General features: G+C 33.2%; 1 protein-coding gene and 1 pseudogene across 34 annotated transcripts in view; one reads left to right on the top strand and one right to left on the bottom strand.

Annotated features, from left to right (window-relative positions):
* The window catches only part of LOC145291518 (RNA-binding motif, single-stranded-interacting protein 3-like), a 553,599-nt gene that overhangs the window by 43,235 nt on the left and 487,708 nt on the right, over positions 1 to 22,656 (bottom strand). For 18 of the 34 annotated variants that reach the window (XR_013869442.1, XR_013869447.1, XR_013869445.1 and 15 more), the window contains one exon: positions 11,757 to 11,848. Coding sequence is in view for 13 of the 34 variants with exons in the window: in XM_080137497.1 (XP_079993623.1) it covers positions 11,757 to 11,848 (92 nt within the window). In the remaining 21 variants the exon portion in view is untranslated. Of the gene's footprint in view, positions 1 to 9,766; positions 9,794 to 11,756; positions 11,849 to 22,656 lie in introns of all 34 variants that reach the window. The other 16 variants (XR_013869432.1, XR_013869433.1, XR_013869441.1 and 13 more) reach the window with 1 other exon arrangement.
* LOC145291725 (U2 spliceosomal RNA) lies at positions 9,158 to 9,294 on the top strand (annotated as a pseudogene).

Below are 22,656 nucleotides of genomic sequence, written 5' to 3'. Positions count from 1 at the left end.
GCTGTACATCACTTCGATATAGTGCGGAGTTCACTTCTCACAACGACTGTGTCTTCACCGTCTGGGTATCAGGGCAGACCTGAAATCAACTGCACCTTCAATTTGACAGGTAATCAACAAATAAAGTAAAAACCAGTGGTCATTTTTCTTAAAAAAAAAAGTAATTATTCACTGAAAGTACTAGGCTCATTCATAAGTTTCTGATTCTAAATACCAATGTTTGGGGACTGGCAGCTTCCATTGAAGTCGGGGTTTGTCTCTTCAGTGTAGATTCATGGGCTTAGAACAGAGTCAGACTTAAGAGGGATTTCTCTCTGACTGGTGTGAAAACCCCAGACGGTTAACAGAATGTGTCCTCAAACCTATTTTTGCCTTTCATTATATTGAGAATCAGGTGGGGTTAAGCCCACCTTCAATCCCCAGAATTTCATTTCACAATTCTCAGAAAACCAATCTCCGGCAGTTTTTTAAATTCTCAAGCTCTGAAAATTTTTTTCATTACTTCCTCGAATATGTATCTCCGACTGCCACTCAACAGGAGGGTTCATTGCCTAATCCTAATATGTATGCCTCTAGGAAGGACTATCATAACATACCAAATTCAGTTCCGACTCACCAGGAGGTCAAGGTCACCAGCATCAAAGCTATTGTTATCCAGAAACAGCTCAGATGGAGTGACCACATTGTCAGGATGCCAACTTCGAATCTTCAATAGTCAGCTTAAAGAATGAAAATGTAGTTTAAGAAGGCAGAAGAAATTTAACCTTCTGGAACTTGAAGTGATTCAATATCAATGTGAACATGTCAAAGACCTAATTTGGAAACGGGTCATTTTGGAGGCAGATTATTGAGAGAAAATTGACTCTTGAAGCTAAATGCTTTGCAGTCATCAAGGAAAAATAAAGCAGAAGAAAGAACAAGGCTTTTGATTTGACTTTCTAACCGGACCAACATGTCCTCATTGTAGATGAATATAAAAAAAGCTAGGATCGGACTCGTTAGCCATTTCTGCATCAGAAGTGTACCACTAAAATCAGAACCCCATCAATAATTCAAACAGGATAGCAAGACTATTTATTTAGAGACCTACTTTCTTTTGGCTGATTCATCAGTCAGCACTGGAGGTTTGTAAACCTTTTCTTTTTCTAGTTAAAATTAGTCAATTTTTTTTAACACTGATAGATTTTTAATGTAGAGAATCCAGAAAACATAATTTTAATGTGTTCAAACTAAGGTTTCTTCATAAAATTTAGCAGGGCCAACTTATTTTTATCATTCTAAAAAAATTACTTGAAGAGAAAAATAAAAAATCTGGTTGGTTTTACAGCATATCAATCCTCACAGATAACCGAGTAAAAGCAACTTGACAAGTTTAAAGTCATCTAAGAGATTTTGAAGCTAATATTGATTGAATAGCAACAAATTGAAATACTTTGAAAAACACTGATAATATGGAGAAAAAAACGGTAATTTTATATATATATATATATATATATATATATATATAAATAAAAACAAAACTGTTACATTATATGTATACATGTGTATGTGTTAGATTCATGGGAGAGAAACTCAGCACATTTTGCCGTTATATATGTCGAGGCAAATAAAAATATTTTATTATTTTTCCTTTGATCTGTAAATCTAAGTAATGTAACTTCCAATCTCCTCTTTACTAAGAAATTAAAAATTAAAATTTAATTTACTTTTTATTTTTAGATTTTAATTTTTATTTTCTCCAACACTGGAAAAGAAGAGAAGATGATGAGATCATGATTCAAAGATCAAAGAACAAAAAAGATAACATTTTTTTTCCCCTACTTGATCACAATGTGCATATTGGCAAAATTTGCAGGTAGAAATAACGAATTGGTAAAAAAACAAAACAAAAATGAAAATCAAGTTTATAATTGAAATGTAGAAAAGTCACACAATACATGAGCTATATTTCTAGAAGACAGACATAAACAGAGGCTGAGGAGAATCCGGCATAGGAAACCAAATATTGGTACCTTTTGTTTTGGATTTAAAACCAATGGTACAGATGTCAGGATTTTCTGTAATTATATATATATATATATATATATATATATATATATATAACTACTTAATTTACTCACATAAAATTAATATATGAAAGCATAGATTTATGCGTAAACTTTAAGTATTTACTTCAAAAGTGCTCAATACGTAGGTAGAGCTAGTTAGTACGAATGCGACTACATAGATATAATAAATACTGAAAGTAAACAAATTACTGATAAATTCAAAATTAGCGATAAAGTTGGCAAATTGAAACCTAGAGAGGCATACATTCTGCTTAAAGACCACAAATGGGATTTTAATAATAATCCCAGCATCCACCTGATAAACCCAACTAAACCAGAAATAGGTAGAATTAGCAAAACAATACTTTCTAGAGTAAACAAACAAATCAAACAAGACCTAGAATTAAACCAGTGGGCAAATACTACCGAAGCAATCATCTGGTTTAAAAATATAGAAAACAAAGATAAATGTACGTTTATACAGTTTGACATCATAGACTTTTATCCCTTGATATCCGAACAACTTTTTAACATTGCCCTAGAATTTGCCGAGGCATACACTGATATATCCTCGGAAGAAATCAACATCATTAAAAAATGTAGAAAATCAGTTCTAATAAATAACAATAACCAATGAATAAAAACTAAAATGAAAAATTCGTTTGATTTGGCGATGCGTGCCAGGGATTCTGCAGAGGCATCAGATCTTGTGGGATTATTCATTCTATATACCCTCACAAGCACATTTGATACTACAGATATCGGCCTATATAGAGATGACGGACTAGCTATAATAAAAAACTCCAACAAAGTCAAGGGAGATAACTTTAAGAAAATCATACACAAGGAAATGAAAAAATTAGGCCTAAAAGCAGATGTATCAGCTAACATAAAAATAACAAACTTCCTGATGTCACGTTAAATTTAGATAACACATATGAACCATACTTAAAAGATAACGCTACTCCAATATACGTAAACCCTAAGTCCAATCACCCACCATCAATTATAAAACAGATTCCTAACTCGATTGTAAGTAGACTCAGTAATAACTCAAGCGATGAAAATGCATTTAACAGGTCAACCAATATCTACGAAACAGCCCTAAAAAATAGTGGATATAAAAATATCGATATCAAATATAAGCAACAAAACACCAATAACTATAATAAAATTAAAAATAGAAGAAAAAAAACTATAATTTGGTATACGGCTCCATACAATCAAATGTTAAAAACAAAACTTGGCAAGAAATTTCTAGATCTTATTGAAAAACACTTTCCCGCAACCAACCCCTTACACAAAATATTCAATAAAAATACCTTAAAGTTATCCTACAGTTGTTGCGAAAATTTAGAGATGATAATTAAAGCACATAACAAAATATTAAATAAAAATGTAAACAACAACAAAATAAACAATAAAAAAAGTAGACACCATGACAAAAATGAAACTAACACTAGCAGAAATAATAATAATAATAAACCAACCCTGGACAAGAACAACCATACTATAAATAAAAATACTAATAACGAACAAGATAAATGCAACTGTAGACACCGCACACTTTGCCCAGTTCAAAATAAATGTCTAACCAAAAGCGTAGTTTATCAGGCAACAATATTTGCGAAAGAAAACCCGAATAACAAGAAATATTACGTAGGTATGACTTCCTTAGATTTCAAAACCCGATACTATGACCACAAAAGTACATTCAACAATAAAAAACACTGTATAAAAACAACACTAGCGAATAAATACTGGGAACTCAAAGAAAGCGGAGATTCGCCGGTAGTCGAATGGAAAATAATAAGACAAGCTACCACGTGTAGGGACCTAGACGACCCATGTAGATTATACCTTCATGAAAAATTTTCTATCCTGTACTTTAAAGAACCATAACATCTATTAAACTGTAGAAGAGAAATAGCAAATAACTGTGTTCACAAGATAAAATTTACTCTAGGATAGCGATACAAAATAGTTTTAAAACTAACAAAAACAATAGAAAATAAACAAATAAATTAAATGAACATGAATATACATAAACGATCACACATATGTATGTATATATATATGTGCATATATGTATGTACACACACATATATATATATATAAACTAACAATAAAAAAAAAACACTAACCTAGTTTTAAAACAGATACTTTGTCCGATAAATGCATGCCCATTGGCTGATAGGAAGGGCACGGTGGATACTAGAAAGCTGATTGGCTAACTAAAATCTCAATAGAAGAGGAGCATATAAAACGATAAACAACCACAGAATTCGTGCATAAGCCTGAAGAGTCCTAGAGTGGATGAAACGCGGAATATTCAGTGTAGCTTAATCGCCATATATATATATATATATATATATATATATATATATATATAAATTCATATAAACATTAAATCGATCTACACTAATTAGCTCCTATTTCTGTATCAAGTGCACATCACTCAGGACTGCCTTCTCAATAAATTACTATCAAGGTAGTCAATCTTGGATGATGTGCGCTTAGCACAAAATCACTTATTAACTGCGGTTGGTCGATTTACTGTTTACTTATAAAACTCTACTTTATATTGAGCACTTCTGAAAAATACTGATTTAAGTTCATTTTATCAACCTATGTAAACTTGATTAATCATATATATATATATATATGTATATATATATATATATATATATATAAAAATGTGATCTACAAAATTATTACAAATTTTATTCATAAAGTTTAAAATGAACATTTAAGTAGCTGTGTATTTTATCGTCTTTCATGGCAAAATAACTTTTAAACTTTTATATCTGTCATCTCAGCATGTCAAAATCAAAATTGAGATATACATTTGATCTCTTAACTTTCAAGCATGACCATTTGTTGATAAAGTATGAATTATACTTATCCGAGCCAATCAGAGTCATTCAGTAGTCCCCCCCCCCCAAAAAAAAACATTAGCCAAAGCCAGCTTTTACTCCCTGCTTACTGAAGCATAACGCAAATTTTTCCTCTGCAAGAAGAAAAATATCTTTCTTTTGGAGATGTGTTCATCATAAATATCTAAATCTTGTTTAGATTTTATTGCAACATCCGTTTATTAACCAAAAGAAGCAGAGACTTGAATTTCATCATAATTAACTTTGTAAAAAATTTATACCAGTTTGAAAAAAAAAAAAAAAAAAAAAAAAAAAAAAAAGTTTGAACTTGTGATCAGCTTCATCGATACACAAATAAGAACCAATTTTCTTCAAATTTTCTTTAGTAACTTTGTGCCAATAACTATCCAAAACAATAAGTATTCCTCAAAACTTCGAAAGAATAACAATTCAAAGTTCTTCAGATTTTCCAAATCTGAAAAGAACTTTTATTCCTAAATAAACATTTGCATGTGAGAACATTTTAACTCTGCACAAACCACATTTTCCAGCTTGAAGTACCATTTTCACAATACGAAAATGCATTTTTTGCGCCATATCTTGTTCCTGTTCTGCATATTTTCCCTGTCCATGTGCACTGTCCAGTTGTAATGCATAAATATACTAGGATCACATAGAAAGGTCAATTGCTGAGTACGAGTTTGTAGCAGAGTAAATAAAGGTTGCTTTTTTGTTATTGTATATGCATAGATTGTTGTTGTTGTTGATATTTTCTATAATGATTCCTTTTCTGTCAGTTTTTGCGCATCCTAAACTAGCATTATCACTGTTGAAGTTGCCTAATAAGAAGGGGCGACAGAGTTGGTTGATAAGTTTTTCTGTTTCTGTTTCATCCATAGGATCATTTAGAGGTAGATAGATGAATCAGATTGTGGCCGTTCTATGTATGATGGTTGTGACGGCAATTATCTGTAAATTAGTTTGTAGATTTATTTGGCTTTGTGCTGTGGTTTTGTTAATGAGAATGGATGTTCCTTCAGAAGCTCTATTTGGGTTATTTGTTGTGTGGCTGTATTCAGTGAAACTACGGAGATAGATATTTTCAGATGGTTTTAAAAAAAGTCTCTTGTAGGCATATTATTGTAGGGCAGAGATTGGATATTAGTAGAAGTAATTCATTCTGGTTGGCTTTTATACTTCTGCAATTCCATTGGATTATTTTGTTGGCCATAGTTCAATTTTATGTATTTGATGTTCTTTTGGTCTTATTGAGAATAGGGGTGCTTGTTTCCTACTATTTGATTATGGGGAGTTGGAGGTTCTGTCATCTATTTCCATTGTTTTCAAGGTTTTAAATTTATTCTGGTCTGTAGTTCTTGTTTTTGACGTGGAGTGGGATCTGTCGTTTGGGGATTTGTCATTTATTTTCTGTTTGGTTCGTGAGATTTGATTTTTTTTTACCTTTCCAGGGTGTACTAGGCATTTGTTTATTTGGTTTTGGGATGTTAGTTCCATTGTTTTTTTTTTTTTTTAAAAGTTGTGTTTGGTTTTTGAGGTCTGAGGAGATTTTACTTTCGGCTGTTTGGGAGTTATTTTTAAGTACAGCTATGATGGTAACTGTCGTAAGGTGGCCCTCAATGCCTCAACTAGTTCTTGAAGTGTCTTTATTAGGGTAGTGATTCCCTTTAGTTCTGTGTTTTCTGTTAAATTCTGGCTGGTTTTTAATTGCACAATCTTGCTGGTTCTCTCATGGAGGCTGATTCAATGATCTTTCTAGCTTTGGTAAAGTTTGTGTTTTTTGTATATTTTAATTTTTTTTTTCTTTGATCCACTTTTGGCAGAAAGGTGAGTATGCTGGATGGTTCTCACTATAGTTTGGGTATTTTATGTTTCCTTGGCATTCTGTTTTCTGGTGTTCATTACTGCTACATTTTGGGCATACAGTTTTCCTGGTACAGTATTCTTTGTAATGGCCAAATTTTTGGCAGTTTAGGCAGTGAAGTGGTCTGGGGATATATGTTTCTACTTTAATGTTAGTATATCTAATTTTGATTTCAGTTGGTGGAGTGGGAGTATTAAAGGTTAATATGTATGTGTTTATTTTTCTTGTTTTTTTTTATTGTAATTCTTTTGGTGTCAATAACTTTTTGGCTTTCTATGTTTGTTTTTATTTCTTCTCAGGAGCAGTTGTTTAATTCTGGACATTTGATGATTCCTTTTGAGGTTTTAAGGGTTTTGATGTTTATATCATGGAACTTTGTCTATGTTAAAATTTTTTTTAGTAGATACTTCCATTTTTTAATTTGCTTTGTGTTTAGATTTTTGTTTATAATTTTTTTCGATTAGGAACAGAGACATTTTGGTTATTTGTGTATTGCCTTGCGATTCTAAGATTATATATTCAGAAAAGATTGTATTTTCATCTTCATCACTTTCTGTTTGAATCTAGATGGGGTCTTCTGATTTTTTTTAAAAAAATCATATGAAGTATTTTTTCTTTCATCATCCTTGCTCCCCCACCTCCTCGGAGCCCTATGTTGGGAGATGGTTGAGGGAAACCCATTCGCTCAAGCATCTCAAGGATGATATACTCAAACAGTGAGTGTAGTTACTTGTGATGAATTCCTTGGCCCCAGCAAGGTATAATAAAGGGGTTCGTTGTTGGTAGCATCTGGTTTCAACATCTGATTGGCCCTTGCCATCACTTTCGAATATCAGTATGTGTGTTTTTTTTTTATATGTGTTTGTGTGTGTAGTATTTGTATTTTTCTTTTTGTGAGGATTCACTGTTATTAAGGCTTGTCATGATTAGCCGATTGATCGAGTTGGGCCAAAATAGAGTGTTACAAACTCACGTTCACTTGGATTTTGGTCATGAGGTGCTCAGCCACCAGGATCCCGTTCTAGAGCATTACAGGTCACCACCTATGGCCAACAGGTGACCCGATTGAGCGACTTTTACCCTCTGCAGGGAGGCAGAGGTGTATTCTGGAGCCTCACCGATAAGGCCTTTAAATGCGTAAAGTTTTGTTTCATGTTCTTCAAATGTTGCATCCAATTATTTTGTAGAAGAGTTTTTATTCTTCAATTTTTTTTGTATCTTCAATCGATAGTTTGTAGTGTTTGGTTTGGTTGAGTTCTGCAGTGGGAGAGGGAAAAGGATTATAGTATTAATGTTTGATACATTTTAAGTTAAGAAACCAGTAAGGAAGTGAGGGAGGTAGAAAGAGGAAGAGGGAATGGGAACAAGGAAAAGGGTTGTTGTTGTTGTTGTTTTTGCAGAACATAATTAAGTTTTGCAAAAGGAAGTAGAAAAACAAAAAACATCAATGTTAAGTGCATTTCGTCTAAGGAAGTGGGTTGGACTATACATTAGACCTCAATAGCTTTCAGCCTAAACTATAATGGTTTCATTGTGAATAGTCATTTCCTTTTCTTTTGTGTTGCCACATGTTCTTAGGAAAGTTAGGTTGCTACATGTTTTTAATTAAAGGATTTGAACAAATTTGCAGATTATTAAATTGTTGAAAGAATTTTATAGGGTGAATCTTTGGTTAAAAAAAAAAAAAAACTCGAAATAGGAACGGGTGCATTTTTATTTTAAAGTTACGAAGCATTGAATACCTGTTAAAAAAAAAATGAACAGTTGAATTTTTACATAATCTGAAAATTTGATACTCAATACTATTATGAATATTAAATAAAATAAAATTCAGAGCATAAATGTGATTTAATTGAATAGTATGTACAAGTAAACTAAAAAAAAAGCACTATATATGAATATCTTCGTGATCAAATTTAATTTTTAAATTATGTCTCCTTTAATCATCCATATATATATATATATATATATATATATATATATATTTTTTTTTTTTTCATTTTTTACAATAATTCAGTACTTTTAAAAATAAACTACTGCTGTTTTAGACACCATGAACAAAGATAAACTAGTTACGTCTAGCAACTGTAAAACTAAATTTATGTCATGAGGCAATAGGTCCCCAGTTTTAACATCACATCACAAGTCACAAGACATGAATGCAAAAAAAAAGAAAAAAAAAAAAAAGAAATATAAACATATATAAAAACATTAACTTACTTATTTTTAGTCGCGTGCAATGAACTCTATAAGTCACTCCGTCGGTCGGTCTGTCGGTAACACTTTTGTGCTTGGCCTTTTTGGTTAAGATTAAAGGTCTGTTGTTAATAGATGCTGTTCTTAGCTTTTTAAGCTTTTCTTGGCCTTTTGGCCAAGATCAAAGTGTAATATCTGTTCTTACTACATGCTGTACTTGTGTTTGTAACTTTATGATATAAAGTGGGGGATCACTTTTCTGTATTACTTTAATGTAAAATGATCACCCATTTTACAACCAGTCAGTTTCAAAGCCATTCAAGTCATTCTCCAGATCATTCAAGTTGTTTTTGAAGGATTCCAGTTATTTTTTAAGCATTCAAGTCATTCTTAAGGTCATTCAATTCATCCTTAAGATCATTAAAATCATTCTAAGTCATTTACTTTTTATTTATTTAAGTCATTTCAGCCCATTTTTCGGTCATTTTAGTTTATCTTTAAGAATTTCATGTCAATCCTACATTCACTCATTACACGAGAGCACGCGACTAATGGCTATCGGCCTTGTTTGTCTTCAAATTTAAATTCTGTTTCATGGTGTCAGAAACAATCAAAATTTATTCTATGCACAATTAATTCTAATATTTTTTCAATCATCTCTTAATATCGTAACAAAGAAAAAAAAGACAATTATTGTAGCAATAGTAAATGACTGGAAAAAATAATTCTTAAAAATTAATGTTAATGATAGGAAAGGAACTGACTTTTGTGTAATCCATTTCCGTTCGGGGCTAAACGCAAGAAAACAAAATCATTATTTTTGTTTTTGTATGTTTAAACAAAAACATGTTTTCAAATATATATACAAAAATTTTTTTTATAAAAATAAACTACAATGCATTTATTTTAAATAAACAGAAATAAGGACTTAAACATTTAACATATTAATAATTTCAAATGGAAACTAAAACAAAACAATCAAGGTACACTTTGCATGTTAAAATTTGATAAAAAGAGCATTTTTTTTATTTAAGTCATTTTATAACATTTAAATCGTAAATTCATATTTAAGAATTAAATTATTAGTGATATTTTTTTCATGGATTGAAATAAAACAGAAAACGAAATAGATCAAGGAATTATTAAGAACCATTAACAGTTGCCACACTGAATAGGCATGATCTACGAAAAGTTGGCTCACACACCAATATGTAGTTTACGCTTGTTTATATATGTGTGTGTACACATATATAAACAAGCCTAAACTACATATTCTAGAAACATTACTAATCAAAGCAAAAAAATATTAATAAAATAAATTTCAATAACGGTGATAACATTCTTAAATGTTTTTCAAAGTGACATAGAATAATTAATATATTTGCTAACATGTAATTTACTAAAAGAAAAAAAAAAACAATTCTATAAGTATTTTAAAATCTGTTCTGTTAATTATCTCTGATGATAGATCTGAAAATATTCAAGTTTAAGGTGATTATGGCAGTTACATAAGCAAGAAAACTAATTAAAAAATTAAATGGGATCAATACCAAAATATGTAGAACTGAATTTGTATAATTTGGATTCTTCGGACTTCTTCCAAAGAATCCAAATACAAAAAAAAAAAAAAAAAAAAAAAAAATCTTCATCTAAAAAATTCAGAAACATAATAGAACAGAATTGTTTACATTAAATGAAACTTGTCTAAAGGAAATAATGCTACATTACAAATTATTACAATAGATAAACAACGAAAAAATTGACAAAAACCAAAATAATCTAAACTGTATGGAAAGAGAGAGAGTGCATGAGCTAGAGAGCAATATAGAGCAGGGGCATGAGTAAGCCATGGCTTAAAAAAAAAAAAAGTTGAAATTGCCGATTGTGAAGTTAGTGCAAAAATCAGCTTGTATGTGTGAGTAATAAGTAGTAAAACACGTTTAAATTAAATTTGAAAAAAAATTTAATTAGTGAAATATCAATAAAGTAGAACCCCGAGATACGGCATTAATCTGTTCCGGGGTTGAGATCATAAGGTGAAATCAACATATGGTGAGGCCTAATCAAAATTTCTAAATTTTATACAGTACAGCATATAATACATATGTATATAATCAAATAACATAACACTGCAAGGTGAGGCAAATACAGTAATCAGAGGCCGGAAAAACATTGTATTCCACATCATAACCTGAAAAAACCTGTATCCCTGAGGCCACCATATCGCAGGGTTCTACTGTATTGGTAAATAAAAAGAAGTCGGCAAGTTTACAAACAAGTTAATCAGATTTAATTTTTGGATCCGTTTCAATATTTTTTATAGAGTCATATAAGAATATCAAAATTATGAAAAAGATATTGAAGCCAGATGTGGGAGAAGGAGACAGAAAATCATACTTTGATGACACAAAAGTCGTTTATAAAAAATCATTTGAAGATTTAACTTGATATTTTTTGTTTGTAGAAAGAACTGTCATGAGAAACAGGATGTCAAGATGAGAGGAAGATAGATGGAGAAGAAAATCTGAAAGGAGACGGAGAGGAATAACATCCAGACAAAAATAAAATAAGGGGGCAAGGCCTTAGAAATTTAGCAGAATTCAACTTAACCAAAACAAAACTCGCATGCCTGATAGAGATTATTAATCAGTCGATACAGACTTATTCCTCTGTAGGATAAGAATATATTTTATCTATGAGAGACATTCCTCCCTTTGCTGAAAAAGAGAATAAAGTTGAAAGAAAGCAACTGACCTTTGCCATTTGTGCCTGATAGCCACAAGCTTGTAATTCTTGAACTGCATATTCTGCTGCCAGTGGCGTCTCAAAGTCAACAAAACCATAACCTGAGAAAAATAAAATGAAAAACAAAATCCAGTTATTTTCAGACGTTTTTCATGACAACAAAATATACCACAGAATTTTGGCCAATTTCTTTTTTTTTATAACAGAAATGATTGCTGGTCAAAAAAAGACTTTTTGTTTGTGTTTGCCATGAATTTATCAGTTTGGAAATTTAATCTGCCAGCAAATTCCAGAAACTGAATTTATTGATGAATGAGATTCGTTGATTAGTTATGTCATATTTAGACAAATTACCAAATCAAATTAAAAACTAGCATAGAAAATTCGAATTGATTCACAAAAAAATGTAAAAAATATACAGATCAAATTGTGTTAAGTATTTCATCTCAGTTTCCATAAATTGGAAAAATGAGATGAAATATTACACAAAATTGTGCTCTCAAAGAATTAGGTTGAAAAGATTAACAATTGCGATAAAAAACAATACAAAAAACAAACAATTCAATTGGAAAACATTTCCATTTATAATAAGAGATTTAGTATTCAGAAAAAACATTATTATAACATCAGCCCCAATTTTTATTTTACTCAAAAAAAAAAAAAAAAAAAAAAAAAAAAATTTAGAGTGATTTTTTAAAAACTATTGACTGTCTTTAGGAAAAAAAAAAAAGGCTTCAGTGCTATTTTTTTTTTTTTATGTTATTTACTATCAATGGTAAAATTTTATCTGACCAGTCAAAAATGAACTTCCATGTCATTGTTCATGGGAATGTAACGAGATTTTGTTCAATGTTTAGCATAGCTTGATTTAATAATTATTGCTACAATCACGGTTAATTTTCAGTTACCATAAGATGGCATCATACATCTGTAAGGATTTTTCACTTATTTGAGGCCTTTATATTTTAGTTTGGGGAGTACCTACTTACATGGCTTCTACGAATTTGATTGAGCATATTTTTGGAAGAAAGTGATGTGATTAAATTTCCAGTCTTTGGCAAATTGCCTGAAAACAGAGTTGTCATTCTATCACAAGATCATTGTTACTTAGATGTTCGAGTATATACCCCTTCACGGTAGAGATCCCTAGAAGTAAGAGAGCCTTCTACTCCAGTAGTTTCTTCCCCAGTACAGCTAAACTTTGTAATTTCCTTCCGGGTTCCTGCTTCCGCAACTGTACTGACATGCAGAAGTTCAAGTGTAACGTGAACCAACATCTTGCTGCCCAACTCTCTACACAGTACCCTAATGCTTATGTCCCTGATAGTAGCCCCCTACAACAAAGTGGCAATGTGCCTTGTTTGGGGTGAAAATGCAATAAAAAAAAATAAATAAATAAAAAATATTGGGTTGACCTTCATCTGATGGGTTGAAGGTACCGGATTGACAGTTCCTGGCTGCTGTTTCCGACTGGAAAGTACAGGAACCCTAACTCTTGGGATGTTTGTAGTGCCATGTCACGCATGGAAACGAACCCTGCACTCATCCCCAATGGGCTTTCCTGAGGCCACAGTCCTAGTTGAAGAAAAGTCAGCTGATGGTCTACTTGTTGCATGTCTGATACCCTGCATAACCTTTTGTTCAGCTCCCCCTTACCTAACTGAAACTCTTTAAGAACATGATGACAGTACAATCAAAAAATAAGCTTAACCAGGCTTAGGGTCAAACAAATCTAACTTGCCTCCTCCCTTGAGGCTTGCATTCACGAACATCCGTGGGCTTAGAACTAATTTAGCTGATGATGAAGCATTTCTTCTAACAAATACTCTGGATATCTTAGCACTAAGTGAGACTAACCTACACTCCTCCATCCCATCTAACTACTTTAACATGCCTGGCTATCTCCCACTCTGCTGTAAGGACTCTGACAGACATACGCATGGACTTGGAGTCAACATTTGTAACACCCTCCCCTTGACGAGAGAAACAAACCTAGAATCGGACGATCAAGCCTTTATGTGCTTTCGACTAAACATGCAAAAAAAAAAAAAAAAAAAAAAAAAAAAAAAAATCACCCCTGCTCAGGTGCATGCTATCATAAAAACCTTACACTTCAAAAGCATGTGGAACCGATCTCATCCCAGCTGTGCTATTAAAAACGTGCTCAGCCAAAGTAGCTCCAGTTCTCTCCAAACTACAACAAATGCCTTAATAAAGCTTGCTTTCTTGGCTATTGGAAAACTGCTTCTGTGGTACCAGTATTCAAGAATTCTGACGAAAGAACTCATCAAATTATCGCCCCATTAGCCTCCTCCCACTTTTTGCCAAAATATTTGAGACAATAATTAACCATGCTCTAGTCCATCACCTTACAGATGCTAAACTTCTGACTGACCAACAATATGGATTTAGACAAGCCCATTCAACAGCAGACATCCTCACTGTAATCTCTGAACATATATAACCACTGGACAAAGCAGAGGAGAGCAGAGCGGTAGCTCTAGATATATCTAAGGCTTTTGACAGGGTATGGCATGAGGGTTTCCTCAGGAAAATTAGATCATATGGTATCATTGGTAGAATACTTAACATAATTAAATCCTTCTTAGATAACAGAAAAATCCAGGTTGTCCTCGACGGTCGTGCATCTAAACAATATGATATAAATGTGGGAGTGCCTCAAGGGTCTATCCTTGGACCTCTATTGTTCCTAATATTCATTAATGAACCCCCCCCCCTCCGACAAAATTGCCTCTGAGATGGGTATATATGCTGATGACACTACACTATAAAACAGGCACGACAGGAAAACAAATGAACACATATCTAAAGAAATGGAAAAAACACTAGAGGATGACCTTCAATCTGCCACCAATAGCAATGGCCAGTTACTCTTTATCTGAGAGTACATCTTTCAAACTACTTGGCCTAATGTTCCCAGGAAACATGAGTTGGAACAATTACATTGAAAAAATTGCCAGGGCCGCTGCGAAGAAGGTAGGCTCTCTCTACCGTGCTAGAAAACTACTAACACCTGAAAGTATCCTGTACTTCTATAAGGCCACCATTCGTCCATGTATGGAGTATTGCTGTCACATTTGGGCTGGTGCATCTGCTACTAGTCTCTCGCTCCTAGATAAGGTTCAAAAGAGAGTCGCCAATCTGATAGGCCCTGAACTGGCATCTAAGTTTCAGTCTCTGTCCCATCGACGAAATGTTGCATCCCTCTGCCTGTTCTACAAGTATTTTAATGGCGAACGTTCTGGCGAACTGCAGACACTTGTGCCCCCACGATGTAGACACCCTCGACAAACCCGACAGGCAGCTAAATCCCACCCCCACACAGTAGAGATCCTTAGATGTAAAAGATCTTTCTACTCCAGTAGTTTCTTCCCCAGAACCGCTAGATTCTGGAATTTCATTCCAGGTCCCTGCTTCCCCAACTGTACTGACATGCAGAAGTTCAAGTGTAACCTACATAGTACCCCAGTAGTTGTTGCCCCTGATAGTAGCCCCCTACACCAAAGTGCAATTTGCCTTGTTTGGGGTGAAAATGTAATAATTAAAAAAAAAAAAAAAAAAAAAAAAAAAGATAAAAAAAAAATTAAATAAAAAATAATATTCTTCAAATGTGGATTTCAAAGCAGACATGTTCTCTTAGTTTGTGTAGTTTTCTGTTAAAAGGAAACTAGAAATGGCATTCAGCTATCAGCATATGTTTCTTCTTCTGTAAGAAAAAATAGTGTTCTCTGACTACTTTCCCGGATTTGATTCAGATCTCATGTGGTACCATGGCTTTCTTTTTTTTTACCCAGTTTGGAACTTTTGGTACGTGCCATATCCTAACATTTATGAAAGACTCATATGATGTACACTGACAATTGAATTATGGGAAATTAAGTTCATTCAGATCTGCCATGGCACCTTGTTAAAACGTATTATTAATGAGGTCTAAGAATAATCTGCAACCATCAATATGCACACAATACGTGTAAAGCAATCTTTCACAATTCATTCAATACCTTCGACTATTTCTAAGTATATTATAGAAATTAGAAAATCACATGATATTTTTTTTTTTTTTTTTTCTCCAGAATAAATTATTCATCTTAATGAATAAACAATCTTATGACTTAAGTCTTCATAAAGTTCTGACATTTTTTGTAAATCATCTTTACCGTCAGAGATATAAAATCCCCCGTGGACAGTAGTCCATGAAGGTGTTAACCATGGTTGGTTTAAATGTCTTTTATCACACGTGGTTGTGTGATAGGAGTTAACAATTTTTAAATTTTAGTGCTTAAGACCCTTTTTGCATACATTAATATGATGCATAGGTTTTGTTTAGGATTTCATTCATCATTCTGTAGCTTTTGGCACCAAGCAGATGATTGGTCTTTGAACAGGCAGTATGGCCTACAGATTGTTGGTGTATCTTTCAGTGTTGGAGCCATTCAATAAATATTTTTTTATTTGAGAACTGATATCATCCATTATAATTCAGAAGAAAATTTGTTTTTGTGCCAGTAAAAAGTCAAATATCAACACAAATGTCACATTTTTTTTTTTAGTCAATAACTTATGTCAAGTATAATTTGTAAATTGTTAAAGTAGGCTACTTGAATGTTTAACTGAATTCATAAAAATTTGAGTCACTTTTGCAAAAATCATTGAAGATTGTTCAATATTACATTTTTGTTATTAAATTTTTTTTTTTTTTCTTCAATTAAATTTTTTGTGATGAAAAACCTAGAAAATCACTTCACTTTCCCCGGACTTAATATTCTTACACAATTTATTCACTTGTGTTACGGTCACATCTTTTTCACTTGATACTAACAATGACCGATGTGCGTTTTGAAGCAGAAGTGTTACTCACCCATTAGTAGCAGTTGAAATAATAATCTCTTTGTACATGTTCAGCAATGTGTAACAGTCAACCTAATATAACATTTTTGTATACTTGTTAACAGTGGACATTACAGCACATTCATTTTGGTCCCCCCGATTTATAGGAGAGGGACATATGTTTTTAGTGGCGTCCGTTAGTCCAGACGATTGCCAGGTAACCATTCATTAGATTTTCCTTAAATTTTGCCACAAATTGTATTCCGTTAAATAGATGTGTACAGTAAATTTTTTTTTTTTTTTTTTTTGCAAAAATTCCCATTGCATACCCAGGGGCTCAAAAGAGGTCAAATCCAGAACCTTGATTCCAGTAAAGCAACTGGCCCTGTTGGCATTCCAATCATTGTGCCGAAAAAGCTTCAACTAGAACTTGCCCCCATACTTACATAACTCTTTAAGCGTTGCCTTAAAGAGAAGTGCTTCCCAACATCCTGGAAAATCTCATCAGTATGCCCAGTATTTAAGAATTCAGGTGATAAGTTAGAAGTCTCCTGGGTGTCATTAGTAAGCTGCTAGAATCCATATTAAATAGAGAAGTAGAAATAACCTTCTTAGTGACATGCAATATGGTTTCCGTTCTGCAAGATCCACAGCAGATGTGCCAACTGTTATATCTCGTAGGATTAGCGAATCTCTTGACAAAGGCTTCCTTTCTAGGGCAATTGCTCTTGATATATCAAAGGCCTTTGATAAGGTATGGCGTAAAAGCCTACTTCACAAGATATCCAGCTACGGTATAACTGGAAATGTTTTCTCGATCATTAAATCATTTCTCTCCGATAGGCTTATAAGAGTAGTGGTTGATGGGCAGAAATCAAAGGCCCTCAATATTAATGCTGGAGTCTCTCAAGGGTCAATCCTGGGCCCAACTCTCTTCCTGATACATCAATGACCTTCCAAAACACATACTTAAATGATTCGTTGACATCTATGCTGATGACACGACAATCTATGGCAACACATCAAAGGCCGTAAATGACAAAGTTCTCTCAGATTCTCTCTCCTCTGATCTTGAGCGTGTGGTACAGTGGGGGAGGAGGTGGCTGGTTACTTTTAATGCATCTAAAACCAAGCTCCTATCTTTACATCATCAATGCTCTGATCCCCATCTAGCATCAATTGAAATGGGTGGCTCTCGTCTAAGAGAAGCTCCATGTTTTGATAAACTTCTGGGCTGACCTGAAATGAAACACGTACATCAAGTTAGTTGCCAAGGTCGCTGGAAAAATGGTAGGATCCTTCTACCACTCCAGAAGATATCTCACCCCTGATTCAATTCTCTATCTGTATATAAAGCCAAGTATGTCCAAGGATGGAGTACTGCTGCCATATCTGGGTAGGGGCTGCTAAAAACAGCCTATCCTGCCTTGACAGAGTACAAAATAGACTTCATAGTTTAGTGGGTGATGCCCTTTTCTCTTCCCTGCAACCTCTCTCTCTCACAGGAGAGACGTTGCGAGCCTGTCTTTGTTTTATCGTTACTATCATGGCAGGTGCTTGTCTGAACTCCAATCTCTGGTTCCCCCTCGACAATCTTTCACGATAAACACCCGCCTAGCTGAAACCACTGTCAAAAATTTTCCCCACTCCTTATCTGTGCCAAAATCAAAATGTAGATTCCATGAACAAAACTTCTTTCTTAGAAGTGCACACCTGTGGAATTGTTCCGGTTGCCTGTTTCCCATCTGATTACAACCTGGATATCTTCAAGTCCAATATGAACACATTCCTGATGAACTGCCTCCTTAAGACACTTTATCAAATCTCCAACACTAATGTACTGTACACACAATAACCCTTATCCCCGAGTGGCTTCCAGGCCTTGATAAGTGGTGACTACCTTGTGAAAAAAAAAAAAAAAAAGTTTTTTTTTTTTTTTTACATGTTTTGCTCTGTAACTTTTGATCCATCTATTAGATTTTTCTGAAACTTGGCTAAAATGTGAAGGTCATTGTTCTTAATATAAATCCAGTATGGGTGACCTTGGCAAAATTCTGGTTCGCATCCCCAGGGACTTTTAGTGCTAAAAACACCCCTTTTTGTGGCTCCTTTTTCATATTACTCAAAAATCTTGATATGTCTGACTATATAGTGGTTTTCCATGGTGCTGAATTCAAATATACATGTCTTAAGGCGTGAAAACTGCACCGTTTGTCCATTTTCACTGGGATTCAGCATTCCCAGAAGCTCAAAAGGGGTCACAAATGCTCCAAAATTGCAAAAAAAATGACACTTTCTGACCCATAACTTTTGCCATTAGATTTTTCTGAAACTTGGCGAAAATGTAAAGGCAACGTTGGCCCTTCACACTTCTCACATTCATCATTTGTTCACTATTTTTTGTGGCGTCATCTCACATGCAGCAGTAGAGGGGGACTACACATGCACGGCTTGTTGGGTTTAATATTAAAAAAAAAAAAAAAATACCTTTGGAATAAACAGTATCAATCTTCTTTCCCACTGTCATCATGGGTGGAGAGAGAAGATCTCCAAAATATGGCCGCTCTCTTATGTGAAAACTGAAGTAGACTAACTTTCCTCCTCACTTCTAAATATCCCATCCAGACTTATTTTTTTTTAACGTCACTTCCTTCGACATGTTAATTTCTTAACCTTAACTTCAAGGTGGAAATTTCATTCCTACATAATCCACATACAATTTAATTATGCATTTCATTTTTATTTTTTTGCTTGTGAAAATGTTAGTTCATGTTACAAAGAAAATTTTTTAAAAATTGTTATTCAACCCAACCCAAGTTTTTGACATACTCCATACTCTTGTGACAACGGACAGGCCAAGTTTCATAAATACTGATGACAGTTTTTGAAATATGAAGATTTATTGAAAAATACTTATCACAACTGGCTGACTGACAAAACAGAAGTATCTTAATATTTAAACATAGTGGTAAAACTACAACTATAGCCCCTGTGTTTGCAGTTTCAAATCTCATCAGTCAGCCACACTAATGAGCTGCAGTAACAACAAAACAGGTGTTCATGTATAACTAATTTATATACAATATATATATATATATATATATATATATATATATATATATATATATATATATATATATATATGGCCCTAAAATATCTGCTACTAGTCTCTCACCCCTGGACAGAGTTCAAAAAAGAGTTGCCAAGTCAGGATAGGTCCTGAACTGCCTGTTTTACAAGTATTTTAATGGTGGATGCTCTGACGAACTACAAACTCTTGTACTCCCTCGACGTAAATACTTCTGAAAAACCCGACAAGCAGCAAAGTCCCACCCCTACACAATAGAGATCCCCAGATGTCAGAAAGCTTTCTACTCCAAGAGTTTCTTCCCCAAACCTGCTAGACTTTGGAATTCCCTTCTGGATTCCGGCTTCCTCAACTGTTCTGACATGCAGAAGTTCAAGTGTAACTACATAGTTTCCCTGCAACATATGTCCCTAATAGTAGATCCCTACATCAAAGTGGCACTGTGCCTTGTTTTGGGTGAAAATGTAAAAAAACATGGGCAGCTTTCAACTCAACAGCGTAGCGTTGTGTCAGAAGAACAACAAAAATTCATAAGACAGTTGTATACGTCGTGTACCCTATGTGTTCTTCTATAGTAATCAGAGATATGGTTATGGATTCACACTGTGTAGGCCATATCAAAACAAATTGAAAGATCTATGCTTGCAAGAAGAACTTTATCAATGGAAGAATTAAGGCTAATCAAAGTCGAAGATTAAATTAGTTATGTGTAATGGATGTAGTTAGAAGATGAAAAAAATTAGTTTTAACAGAGATAGATGTTCACAAAATATGGGTACACCTCGACAGTTGGGATTGACAAATCAAGAATAGAGGGGTAGAAAGTTTAAGACAAATTCTCTGACAATGTCAAGGAAAAAGGATTTATGTAACTTCTCATGCAAATTACATTTTTTCTTTTGTTTTTAAAATAACTCCCAAATTCTTGAATCATTCCAAATCAACATTTAGACATGTTTTGACATACTAATTCATATGAAAGACTAATTATGTTGTTATATCAGCAGGCTGCTCAGCATTGCCTGGTCGTAAAATACGCTTAAATATGATATTTTGATTAATGCAGATTTTTTATTTATTATATCGGACCCAATATATAATTATGATTTAAAAGTTTTAAAAAATTAAATAAAAACAAAATAACTTATGTGCCATCACCGAGAATCGAAACCAAAATGTTTACCCAACAATTTACTTTTTCCTTTGACGTTAATGCTTGAGCTATGAAGACGGTTGCTGCAAGGTTAAAAATTAAAACATGGACCATTAGCTATTATGTTACACAAGCATATTCATAATGCCGTCGTTTGATCTTCACCTCGCAAATTCGTTTTTTTTTTTAATTTTCATATTTTTGCACCAATTTTCCCCCGGCTAAAACCCAAATATAAAGTTTTGCATGGATTTGAAAACCCTATATATTAAGTTTCATGTCTGTAGGCCAAAAACTAACAGGAGTTTGGTATACAAAATTTTTTTAAACAAATATATATATGCATACATAAATATTTATAGAAAGAGGTTTGTGTTTACTATAACCTTTTTACACAAATATTACACAAGAATAAATCATGTAGAATATTTGCATGAATTATAATAGTTAACTAAAGATGATTATCCCATAAGAAAACCGAAAAAACTAATATGGAATTAAAATGAATGTTTGAAAGAATATACAAATTAGCTAGATCTTTTGTAGATAAATGCAATTCCACAACCCATATATAACAAAGTTGTATTTCCTTTTTAAGTAAATAGAAAAAAGGGTTTTAATATGATTATCAATACACAAAAACCCCAAATTTATTTTTACACACGCACACAAAACATATATACTAGCAGGACCAGCGTTGCCCAGTGGAAGTATGACCCCCCTCCTTACACCACCTGTAAAAAAAAAACTTAAACTATGGTTAGTGGGAGCCACTGCTGACCCAGCAAAATAGCGGGCACTGGTGCCTATAGGCAAAATGAATGTACCATGCCAAAGTAACATTAGTATCCATAAACGCATTCTTAAAATAGAGATTTGATTATTCTGTGCTTTCACCTAATGCGTCAACCTTGTGTCATGAGGAAAAGAAAAAAAAAAATGTTGCTGCGGACCTGAACAATGATTCCCATAGCATTTAAATTTTTACTTTTAATTTTGTAATTTTTCCCGGTATCAGATTTTCACAAACAAAAAAGCCAAATTGGAAAAACAAAGTGAGCATGTAAATATATAAACACTTATTCATTTTACAAGTCATTGTTATTTTTTGTGTGCTTGCATAAATTGGTGATGCTTTAAACCGATGCATTTCATATATATTCATATAATAAAGAGTTTAGCTTTCAAATAAACCCATGTTTTTATTACGATTTGTTATGCAAAAACAATTACGGCATTTTAATAAAAGAAATGCTGTGGAAATAAAATAGTTGGCAAAAATAAGTTGATTTCAGTTTATTTCATTCAATAAACTTATTTTTTATTTCGGCATAAAAAAAAATTACAAATATTTGGGAGCTAACCTCTGATTTAGTCCAGAGTTAATTACCCATCATCATATTTATATTTTGTGCTTGTGTAGATTTGTGATGTTTTAAATGCATTTCATATATATGAAGGTTTTTGGCCAAGTTTTTGATATTTGTCGTCTGAAGGGTCGAGCTTGAAAATGATACCGATCTCGTGAGGATCTATCACGTGTGTGGAAAGTTTTGAATATGTACATATACACACTAGCTGTATCTATCCAACATTACTCAGGATGCAGTAAAGTTATTTTAGTTTTTATTTGTTTGTAATTTTTAAACTTTAAGAAAGGTAGACAACTCCAATTATATTCTTCATTTGAAAATAAAATCCATCCCCACCTGATTTTAAATTTTTTTTAGATGATTACTTCAAAATGTATTGTACCTATTTACAATGCCTTCCCACGGGACAGAGTTAGACACCAGGGTCGTTTTTTAATGTGGAGAAAA

This window comes from Euprymna scolopes, chromosome 12, assembly GCF_053919585.1.
Source record: "Euprymna scolopes isolate OS-2025 chromosome 12, ASM5391958v1, whole genome shotgun sequence".
Classification (NCBI taxonomy): Eukaryota; Metazoa; Mollusca; class Cephalopoda; order Sepiida; family Sepiolidae; genus Euprymna; species Euprymna scolopes.
The sequence above is the reverse complement of the archived record's forward strand: the minus strand, read 5'-3'. Positions and strand labels throughout refer to the sequence as shown.